Source organism: Strongylocentrotus purpuratus, unplaced genomic scaffold (genome assembly GCF_000002235.5).
Source record: "Strongylocentrotus purpuratus isolate Spur 01 unplaced genomic scaffold, Spur_5.0 spur5_scaffold_18, whole genome shotgun sequence".
Lineage (NCBI taxonomy): Eukaryota > Metazoa > Echinodermata > Echinoidea > Camarodonta > Strongylocentrotidae > Strongylocentrotus > Strongylocentrotus purpuratus.
This window is the reverse complement of record NW_022145603.1, coordinates 28,644,238-28,656,352: the sequence shown is the minus strand read 5'-3', so window position 1 is coordinate 28,656,352 and position 12,115 is coordinate 28,644,238. Positions and strand designations below refer to the sequence as shown.

Below are 12,115 nucleotides of genomic sequence, written 5' to 3'. Positions count from 1 at the left end.
TGAATGCCCAACCAAATGAAGCAGAGTAAGAACCATTTGGTTTATATTATACTGCTTATTTCTTTACCAATTAGACATGACCTGGTTCCTTAAAACCAAATAATTTCTGTTTTCTTAGATTTACAGGGTGATTAAGAGAATAGATATCCACAGTATAATGAAAACAAGTCAACACAAAGCGTATCATCCCCTCGCAGGGTACAAATGGCCTATATACGTCAGAACAAGTACCTCCATTTTCACATATATAATTAGGTGTTTTTGCATATTTAATGAGCTATGACCTTTCACCTTTGACCTACATACTCAGAAATCGAACTTAGGCTGTACATGTATTTTTATACCATGGACCTTCATATTAAATTTCATTAAAATTTGTCAAACATTACTGAAATTATCAAATGGAAACCAGATTCGCATATTTAATGAGCTTTGACCTTTGAACTACATACTCCAAAATCGAAATTAAGCTTTGTTTTGATACCATGAACCTTTATATCAAATTTTATTAAAATCCGCCAAACAATACTAAAGTTATGGATCAGAAACGAGATTTGCATGTTCAAAGAGCTAGGACCTTTGACCTACATACTCAAAAATTGAACTTAGGCTATGTTTTGATATCATGAACCTTCATATCAAATTTCATTAAAATCTGTCAAACATTACTGAAGTTATCAATTGGAAACCAAATTTGTTACGAACGGACAGACGCAGGAAGGAAGGATGGACGGCAGCGTTACTATATCCCCTTCGACTTCCTCAGCGAGGGGTTAAATATCTTCAACACAAAAGATGAAGGAGTTCGTAAATGAGAGCAGAAAGGATGCACATTCTATAACTTTTCAGATTTTGTGAACAAGCATTTGAACAGGATGAAGAAGAAAGGTGACCAACATGTGAAAGAAACAACACGCAGGACTCACTTGAACACACTACACCAGCATCCTCAGAATGCCTACAGTTCTGGTCCAAGAAATCCCTTCGCTGGCAATCCAATAGACTTGTCTCGTGTCCATGACAGGTCACATCATCTAGAACGATTGATCCGTTCCCTTGGCCAAACTCAGCTCCACCTGGTGCTCTGATGGCTTTAGCAAACCCAAGCATTCTGCAGACAACGTTCCCGCCATTAATGTCCCATTGGTCGTCACAGATTGTGCCCCAAGAATTGTTGTAGAGGACTTCCACCCTTCCTTCCATCTCGTTGGCTCCGTCAACCAGTCGCACCTGGAGAGGTCCAGTTGGTTCAGGAGCTGATATGATTTTCAAACAAGTACAGAAGAGACAAGGATGAAGAACACATATGGTGAAATAAAAAGTTATGTCTTGTTCAGGCGTGAAGCGGTAAACAACAGCAATTATGTTTATGATGGCATGAAGTGTAATAGTCTTTAAATTTCAGTATCTTTAATAAAATAGCTTAGTGAATACATGTAGAGCCATTGATACTCGAGTCGATAGGTTCCCTATAAAGTAGTCAACACCTTCTCTCATTACTATGTGAAAAAGCCTCATGCAAAGATCATTCCTTGTTTCCTAATAGATGTCATTGCAAAGACAGCACTGAAGTTACAACTAAAAATGTGACCGTTGACACACTCACCATTACATTGTACTCCAGCAACTTCAGAATGCTGGCAGTTGTTGACTTCCAACGCATCATGCCGGCACTCTCCAAGATTCTCCTCCGTTCCGAGGCACTGCACATTATCCAGGACGACCGGTCCCTCACCGGGTCCAAACTCTGCAGAGCTGTACGTCCTCATGGCCCTTCCTAACCCCAGCATCCTGCAAACCACAGTTCCTTCATTGATATCCCAGAGATCACCACAAACGGTTCCCCATGATCCGTTGTGAAAGACTTCCAAACGCCCCTCTTGGTTATTGCTACCACCCACAAGACGTACCTGCAGGTTGACAACGGGTCTCGGCATGGGGCTGATCGTGATGGGAGGTTCCGTAGCAGTCACATCTAGGAATTTCAGAGGAAGTTTTTAACAAAGCTGATAAACCAGTTGGTGAAAAGAGCAATCTTGAATTTGACAAACAGGTATTTGCTGCAAATCATCTACATCTATCTACATATAATCGGGTTGCACAGATGAAGACCTGGGCCGGTATTCAATTCAATACTTAGCATAAGTAAGAAATTTACTAAGTAAATGGCTAAGTTAATTAATTTACTTATCTCGTATTAAACTCGCATTTTAGACTTATACTTATGTAAGATAAAATTTAAGTAAAATACTTACTGATAAGCATTGTGACGTCACACGGTCAATTAAAAGTAATGCACAATTGATGCATTGCAATAAATGCGCGCTGATATAATTGTGCGCAGGTTATAATACTGCGTAACAAAACCATATACCTGTCAATCAAGGCCTCCAAATAATTGGCTTAAGTCTGGTATGGAGTTGGCTTAGATTTAGGGTAAAATATTTAGCCAAAAGGGGGAATTGAATACCAAAATTGGCTAAGTATTTTATCTAAGCCAAATACTAAGTAAAAAGCTTAAATTTTGTACTTAAGTATTGAATTAAATACAGGCCCTGGCCCTTGTTAACCCTTACTGTACTGGGCTATTTTGAGCAGCCTCTGACTGGGGGGGGGGGGGGGGGGGGCCTGGGAGGCCCCCCCCCCCCTATGATCTCGGCCGTCGATTGTCCGATGAACACGAAAATTTGCATATTTGTAGATATTTACATAAGGAACAAGATGGTATAATTAGTTTTTTCCGAATATGCAAATTTTTGTCGTTAGCCTAATTAATTATGCAAAATGCGCTAATTTTATGCATTTTACAGAAAACGTGTCAAACTCCACTTTTTGAATGTTGAAACTCATTATTCATATGAAACTTCTTTTCTAACACAAAAAAGTTATTTTAATGTAATTAATAATGATAATTTATGCAAATTTTGATGCGATTTTTAATTTTTAATTTTTTTTTTGATGACATGCGCATACTAATTGTTATGTAACGCCTTACAGGTATATCCGATTTCAACGAAAATGGTATCAAAATGTGCGTAAGACTTGAGGGAAAAAAGTCATGAAACGACAATTCAAAATTCCAAGCGGTTGCGGCGCAATCTCCGAAAATGTTGAGGGGGGGGGCCTCCCAGGCCCCCCCCCCCCCCAGTACAGTAAGGGTTAATAAAATGGCCATTGCAGCAATCGGGCGACGGAAGACCTTAATTTAATTTAATTTAATTTTAATTACAGAACTTTACATAACTATCTTGATCTAAGGAGACACGAACAAATGATTTACATATATTCAAAGTACAACTTGATGGAGGGGCCCCAAGCATTCCTAGGTTTTACCAGTAACTATATGTTGTATTTAAAAGTGTAATTTAAAACATCTGAATAACAGTTTCAGTAACTTATCTTATAATCAAAGTAAGAGTTTACCTGTTGACTACTGAATAAATGCATTCCCATTGTCTTTATGCAGGAACCACCAAGTTCCGGTAGGCAATGGTTAAATTTGCGAGGTGAAGGCAACAAAATCAAAATTTCTGAAAATATAATAGTGCCCTTCACCATCAAAGCTACCAGCAATGTAGGATTTATATCTGGTCTTCACTGGGTCATGTCGGCATGGAAGTGCAAAGTAGCTTTCCATTGTCAGGTTCAGGTTAAGTCCATGTTTATTTTATAGAACAAGCCTTTATGCCTTTCAATGAAAATACATGGACAAGTCAGATTCAGACCATATGAAGAAGTCTTATGGCCTACCCACATATATAAGCACACATAGGAAATTTTCAAACTTACTTGCACACACAACCCCGGCATCTTCAGAATGGCCACAGTTCTGCTCCAGGAAGCCTGTCCGCTGGCAGTCCAGGAGACTCTCCTCATATCCCTGGCACTCTATGTTATCCAGAACGATCTGTCCGTCCCCTTGGCCGAACGCAGCTCCACCTGGTGCACTGATGGCTCTAGCGAAACCAAGCATTCTGCAGACGACGCTGCCATCATTGATATCCCACTGGTCATCGCAGACGGTTCCCCAGGAGTTGTTGTAGAGGACTTCAACTCTTCCTTCCATCTCGTTGGCACCGCCTACCAATCGTATCTCGAGAGGTCCAGATGGCTCAGGGGCTAAGAGAACATAAGATAAATGGAGAATTGCAAGAATTCAAGATGACTAAGTTCGCCAGGGTCCCATTTCACAAAACATGTCATCAGTGACAAATGACAGTCTTTGTTATAAGCTACTGAAATCCTTGCTTCTGATTGGTTACAAGCAGATTTGTCATTGATTGTTCTCATTTGTCATTGAAAAAAAGACTTTGTGAAACGGGTCCCAGGACTGTAGAGTCAACATCAATGTACCTGATACACATCTAACAATCTTTCTCAATAACACAAACAAACTACATGCTACACCTTGCACGGGGTGTCATAGACTCATAAATTCATAAATTAGAGTACCTCTCTCAATCAAATTCTTTTCCAGATTACACACTTCTGTGTCCTCCTAGCCCTAAAATCTGCAATTTGGATATTACAACACAGAGAGAAAATATTTACCGATAGATGTGTTGCTGCATGTGATCAAATACAACACACAATTATTGTAAGAGCAACATCTTCAAGATGATATTTATCGTTCCGCTAAGTGTACATTTCATGGATACGGATGTGATAAACTTTTTGTTCTCTTTAATATTGGCAGACAGCATCATATATATCACTCATACAGCATTGGCATCTTTCATTTCAGTAACAGGACCCTGTTGCATAAAACCTACCATGGAAACTACCATGGTAACAGGGCTCACCAGCCAATCAAAATCAAGGTTTCCATGGTAGTTACCATTGATGGCAAAGTTACCATCCATGTTAAGTTTTGTGCAACAGGGCCCAGATATGGCTTACCGGCACATGCAACGCCAGCATCTTCTGAATGACCACAGTTATTAGCCAGGAGTCCGCCATGCCTGCACTCTACCAGGTTGCTCTCGGACCCTGAGCATTCCACATCATCCAGAACGATCGGCCCCTCTCCAGCTCCAAACTCAGAAGTACCATAGGCCCTGTAGTATTATATAACAATAAACCGTGTTTCTAAGTGTATAGTGCATACCACCGCAGATTCAGTCACTCTTAGAGCGAGGTTAGGAACAGAGGAAAAGGAAGAGTGGCAGTTTTTGAAGCTAACGCAGGGGTGGTAATATCCAAAGTTCTTTGAAAGTGCAGAAACATGTTATATCATAACGTGATATGCCTTATGTTATTATTAGTGCACACCACTGCACATATTGTTTGTAAGGTATATAGAGCAAAAAAGTGAGTGATTGAGAGTGAAAGAGAACGTGAGTGAAACAGAGCAAGAGAAAGAGAGAGAGAGAGAGAGGGAGAGATTGTCTTTTTAGAGCCAGAAGGGCACTAATTAAGCCATATACTTCAAAACAAAGTGAATGCTCTTCTAGCTCCATATCAGCTAGAGAGAGAAAGGGAGAGAGAGAGAGAGAAAGACAGAGAGAGAGAAAGAGAGACAGAGAGAGAGAAAGAGAGACAGAGAGAGAGAGATAGAGAGAGAAAGAGAGAGAGAGAGCTAGAGAGAGAGAGGGGGGGGGGAGAGAGAGAGGGGGAGAGAGAGAGAAGCAGTAGACTAAATGAACCCAAAAGTCATATGATTCAAATCACCTCTGGGCTAGACCTAACCCAAGCATCCGGCAAACAACCTCTGCATCACTGATATCCCAGTAGTCATCGCAGATGGTACCCCAGCTGCCGTTGTAGAAGACTTCAACGCGACCTCTACGGTCATTCTCACCACCTGCAAGACGCACCTCCAGAGGAACAACGGGCTGTCTGGTTGTGGAGGGAACTATTTCTATGTAGTGATAAGACAGAAAAAAGACGGAGAACAAAGATAAATAATCTGTTCTTGTTCAAATTATATGCATCTTTTCTGCTGAATTTCCAAATTGTGGTTAAAGTACTTCAGCATCGCTGCTTTCAGAAATAGTCCCCCAGCTGCCATTGTAGAAGACTTCAACAGGACCTCTGAAGTTGTTCTCACCTCCTGCGAGACTACTACTATCGATAGTTATACTGTTACTACTACTACTTCTACCACTACTACCTCTACTACTCCTCATATGGTCTAAAAAAAGGTAAGCCACATCATTATCAATACCTCCCTTTATGAGCCCTGCAATTGGAATCCAAAAGTCAATGTAGGACATAAGGCCCATTTTTGGGCTAAAGCCATGAAGTTGAGACGAGAAAAGGTTAAACTGATGCTATACCTGTACAGATTACTCCTACATCTTCAGCGTGTCCACAATTACTCGTCAAGATCTCCCGATGTCCGCAATCAGCCAGATTGGTCTCGTTTCCACTACAACGCAGATCATCAAGCACAATAGTGCCCTCGCCTTCCCCAAAGAAAGCGTTCGTCTGAAACGCATCAGCCCCAGAGTATCCCAGCATTCGACAGACGACGTGTGCAGCGTCGATAGTCCAGTCGTCATCGCAGACGGTCCCCCAAGAGCCCTGGAAGTTCACCTCGAGGCGCCCTTCGCTGTCGCTGCTTCCGCCAACAAGCCGGACTTCAACGTCATCTGTTGAGGAAGATTTATTTGTCATTGTTCATTGAATCTAATGATTTAGGGGATAAATTATACTTCACAATGAAAACAATTGATCAGTTGTTCTGTGCATGGGGTACAGTACATAAGTTCAGTTCATTTCATTTATTCCATAATTCCATTAAACTTCAGTTACACATTGTTCCTCATGTACTTGTTTTCTGTAGAAGTAACAGAAAGTATTAAATGGCCAACAAAATACTTATAATTCAGTGATAAACCTAAATGATTATTTTATTGTCTTCTAAAACAATTTACTGACTATTGAAGCAAATGGGTTGACTACTGAATTCTCTCATTCACACAGGCTTAACACAGGGACAACCCAGTTCCAGAAGTCAAAGGATAACTGTGACTACGTTTTGTTATAATTATCATGTTGCCCCCAAGTACTGAAAGTACAGTACTCATGCAATAGTCTATTAAAATTTGTGTGATACATGGAAATCAATAAAACTGAATGCTATACATTACAATACCAAACGATATGATACAACATAGTTTATGTAGCATACAATGCGATGCAATGAAACACAACACAGCACAATAGAATACAATATATATTCTATCACCTGACGAAGTGTTGCAGCGGCACACGAAACGTGATCTTTTAATCCCTTGTTGACCATACATTGCGAGACAAACGATTGCCACTAGCTATATCATTTCCAAAAGTACTGTAACTAAAAGTAATTACTAATATGATTGCTCCTTCACTAAAGCAAAATGTTCACCAAAAACAAACGGCAACAGATTTAAAACCTACCTGTACAGACTACTGCTACATCGTCAGTGTGTGTACAATCATGCTGATAGAACCGGCCCTGATGACATTCCGAAAGGTCCTTCTCTTGACCCGTACAACCCACATCGCTCAAGAGAATAGGTCCATCTCTTGGTCCAAGCTCGTCATGGCTAATGGAGGCTACAGCTCTGCTGTGACCCAGCATCCGGCAGACGACGTTGGCGTCCAGCATATCCCAGTTACTGTTACAGATGGTTCCCCAGGTCCCGTTATAGTAGTACTCCACCCAGCCCTGCAGGCTGCGACTCCCGTTGCTGAGACGTACTGCAAAGAGCAAAGTAAGGACAGACTATTGACAAATTAATGCAAGAGGAACCGGGAGTTTTCTCTCTTGAGCCTATGGGAGCAAGAGGATTCAATGGATGAATAGAGTGAGTATTTAAGAAGTTTTGAGAGATGAGGGGGTATTTATTGATTGGCCTAGGGGTTTGCTGTGTGCAGGCTCCCATTAATGGTATTTCCATCAAGTCTGGTGTCTGGCGAATTATGACCTTCTGCACACGGAAACTGAGGACCCACCCTCTTTAACACTTTTATGACAGGGCATACAAAATGTTAACAAAATTGGTACACTGTATCCTCATGTCGGCAATGGTCCAATCTCTGCGGAATACTGACCGTTCGGTGAACAGACCACCCCGGCGTCTTCAGAATGATCGCAGTTGGGTACGGTGAGTCCGCTGTGATCGCATTCAAAGATACTTGACTCCATCCCGTTACAACCCACACCGCTCAGAATAATATCACCTGTCCCAGCCCCGTAGGACGCCCTCAGGGGTGCCGCCTCGGCCGAGGGGTAACCCAACATCTGGCAGACCACGTCAGCGTTGTTGACATCCCAACCGTCGTCACAGACGGTCTTCCAGACGTCATCGACGTAGAGCTCCACCCTGCCCTCACGGGACCGTGCTCCATCCTGCAATCTCACTGCATCAACAAAGAGATAGAAGGAATCAAATTACTTGTGGAAAAGTTATAATACAACCTGCAAGAATACTTTGGCCCTCCCACATATAGACATATGTATCCCAGTTCAAGAATTTACTCACAGGTGTGCTAGGGTTCCTTGATATATATATATATAATAGGTCCATTTATAAAGTGCAGCTAATATATGAATATACTCTTGCTTGCTAAGTGCCTTGTCTGTCCCAGACATTGGAGATCAAGACTTTACATATACTCTACTGCGCTTATCCTGACTGAAGCTGAGCTGCCTTAATAAGGCACTAAAGTATTCAAGGAATTTCTTCCTACTGGGTTCCCATTTACATTGCCTGGGTGGAGAGTGGCAAATGTAGATTAATGTCTTGCCATAGCCCATTAGTGCCACGGTGGGACTCGAAATGCGAACCATGTGATACACAGTCCAGTGCACTATCCACTAGACCACAACACCTATCAAAGAATATATTTAAAAGTTAGACTTTTGATATAAATACAAGATCTTACCTCCGGAACTTTCAGCGGCTTAGCTACTGCCCTTGTCAGTGATGTGACCTGACTTGACCTTTCTGACATAATGTGCAATAATCGGGTCATTGACATTTGTAAGTTCATAGCTTCTCCGTCTTTGTAGAGAGAAAGTTTTAGGACCCTGATGTAGACGAGTTCCTTCACTCACCTTTCTATGTATTGTGGTTCTCTGTCCAAAACATGAACTTTGCTTATGTCCACGACAAGGAAATAATTGTGGTGGGTGTAAAATGATTTTGAATCAATTGCATATTGGAAATGAGTAGTCCCGAGCCCTAGGCCTACTGGAATCAGAAGATTTAATAGTTAACTAGATGGAACTTTGACTGCGCACAGTAGAAAATGATGCCTCCGCCATAGAGCGATTTCATAAACCAAAACAGAAGCAATTTTTCAAATTCAAGTGTAATTGTAATCCATTAGCAGGTTCTCAGAATATCATGATTACAAGCTATTTTTCATATACATGTATGACCCTTTTATCTTTGACCTCATGACCCTAACATCTAATCAGTTCATTGGCTTTGCAAGATACTTGCAAGATACATGTCTTGAGTTTGATGGTAATTCGTCCATCGGTTCTAATAATAATGCGATCACAAGCTATTTTTGCATATATGAGCCCATGACCTTTGACCTCATGACCCCCAAATCTAATAAGTTCATTGGCTCAGCAAGATATATACATGTCCTGCAGCAATCTGTCCATCGGTTCTAATGTGATCACCAGCTATTTATACATACATAATGAGCCCTGTGCCCTTTGACCTCGTGACCCCAAAATCTAATCAATTCATTGGCTCTTCAAGATATATACATGACCTAAATTTGGCAGGAATTCATTGATCGGTTCTTGGGATAACGCGATCACAACATATTTTTGCATTCATAATGAGCACTGTGACCTTTGATCTTGTGACCCCAAAATCAAATCAATCCATCGGCTCTGCAAGCTACATACATGACCTACTAAGTTTGGCAGGAATCCATCAATCATTTTTTTAGATAACGCAATCACAGGAACGGGACATCCATACGTACGGACGGACAACCAGAAAACATAATGCCTCCGGCTACTTCGTAACGGAGGCATAAAAACAAGAATGCTTTACTCTACCTGTATTTTGGCAGATGACTCCTGCATGTTCGTTTGATCCACAGTTGTTTTGGTACAGCCCTCCATGTATGCAGGACAGAAGATCAGTCTCGTTACCTAAGCACGCTAGGTCGTCCAGAAGAATACTCCCGTTCCCAGCACCAAAGTGAGAGTACTGTTTGGCAAGGAGCGCCCCAGGAAAGTGGAGCATCCTGCAGACGATGTCAGCCTCGAGCTCGTCCCAGGTATCGTCACAAATCGGATGCCAGGAGCCGTTGTGGAGTACCTCGACGCGACCCTCGCGGTCGGAGGCTCCATCCTGGAGGCGGACTGTCCCGGTCGTGATTTCAATGGGGAGCAAGGGGTCACCAGGAAGGAGAGTTGGTCCTTCTGTTAATGGCTGTGGTGATGGAGCAGTGACTGCAAAAAAGGACAACATTCTCAACATCTTGGTTAATTCCTTCTGAGCCATGTACTACAAAAGAATTTGAGTGTTGAACAATGCATTTCAGCTATTTATGGTTACTTTTTTTTCTATAAAACAGAAACAAGTAACCACATTGAGTTCTTGTCAAGTACCAATGCACTGAATTTCATTCCTATCTTAATAATAGAATAGTCATTCAAAGCCAAACTTTCACTCTTAAAAGTTACTTTAAGACAGTTGTTCAAACATTTGGTTGTAAAGGAAGGAGTTTAAAAGCTGCTAGTTTAAGGGTGTTGTGGCGTGCGCCTTTAATCCAGCTATCAATGGAAGTTACAAACTGATTCAACCAAGGACGCAGGTTCAAAACCGAGTCACATCTTTCGAATGGGGTGGTCAAAGGTCGGTCCACAGACATATAAAATCACATCTGATTGATACACGTCTGTAAAAACCCAATTACACACACACGCTACTTCATTTTGCTAAACCTGTTTAAATTCAGATTATAATACCTTGATCAATGCAGATGACACCAGCATCTTCATGATGCCCGCAGTTCTGGTCATAGAATCCGTTGTGTTCGCAATCAGCCAACGTCGCCTCAGTCCCATTACACTCCATGTTATCCAGAACTATAAGGCCCTCGCCCTGTCCGAAAGACGCTCCCCCGGTTATCCCAGCAGCTCCGGAGTAGCCGAGCATGCGACAGACGACATTCGCTTCGTTCATGTCCCATAAGTCATCACAGATAGTCCCCCAGGCGTTGCGGTAGAAGACCTCGACTCGACCTTCGCTAGGCTTGTTGCCACCCACCAGACGAACTGCATTGTGATGAAATTGTATCATTTTCAGAACGTGAAGATGTTTGTGAAGATGTACATTTGCTATTATTGTATTATGTATTTTCTTTTGTAATATGCACATGTACAATGACTGTAAAACCAGTGAAAAAAGAATTTCCTGAAAGGGACAATACATTTCAATTCAATTCAATTCAATTCAATTCAATTTTCTTATGTTTAATTATTTAAATTCATCATACAATTCAACATCCGCTCATCTTAACAATGCTCTTTACTGTCATTGCCATCAAATGTACACAACCCGAACTATATGATAAAATATTATTTTGTTATTTCATAGGCTCTTATTAATTAAAAACTCTCACATTTGCTCATCCGAAAAAAAAGCATCCTTCAGTTGCCTCCATGATACTCACCAGATGAACTGCTGCATGATACAATATTTTAATTTTATCATTTAATTTGATGTGATTTATCATAAAATGAAACAACTGCTCATCTGTACAAAACTTTCAACATTGGGTTGCTGCTACCCATCAGATGAAGAATATCATGATAAAATGGTTACCCTAACCCTATCATCAGATAGAATTTTACATTATTACCCCATTCCTTACTGGAACAGGATGGCACCTGTATTAAGCCTATGTCAATGAATGAATTGAATAGTCAGCGGGTTAACTGTATATGGTTAGCTCATCATATTCCAGAATCTAACTTGGCTCCGATTTCAGTGTTCAAAGTATTCAAGGAAATACTTTATACAAGTACTCAATCACTACCAGAGTAGAGGTTGACAAATGCAGATCACTATCTTGACAAAGGACAATAGTGCCATGTTGAAGCTCGTACTCTTATTACTTATTTGCTTTCCCCATCAAGTGTTTA

General features: G+C 41.1%; 1 protein-coding gene across 1 annotated transcript in view; it reads right to left on the bottom strand.

Moving 5' to 3' along the window:
* The window catches only part of LOC583353, a 50,201-nt gene that overhangs the window by 26,798 nt on the left and 11,288 nt on the right, over window positions 1-12,115 (bottom strand). Inside the window, exons 11-20 of the mRNA XM_030989670.1 lie at window positions 10,937-11,245; window positions 10,019-10,417; window positions 8,044-8,352; window positions 7,387-7,689; window positions 6,279-6,593; window positions 5,671-5,860; window positions 4,900-5,057; window positions 3,790-4,119; window positions 1,607-1,975; window positions 927-1,256 (exon numbers count right to left, since the gene is read on the bottom strand). Coding sequence (XP_030845530.1) covers window positions 927-1,256; window positions 1,607-1,975; window positions 3,790-4,119; window positions 4,900-5,057; window positions 5,671-5,860; window positions 6,279-6,593; window positions 7,387-7,689; window positions 8,044-8,352; window positions 10,019-10,417; window positions 10,937-11,245 — 3,012 coding nt within the window. The remainder of the gene's footprint in view (window positions 1-926; window positions 1,257-1,606; window positions 1,976-3,789; window positions 4,120-4,899; window positions 5,058-5,670; window positions 5,861-6,278; window positions 6,594-7,386; window positions 7,690-8,043; window positions 8,353-10,018; window positions 10,418-10,936; window positions 11,246-12,115) is intronic.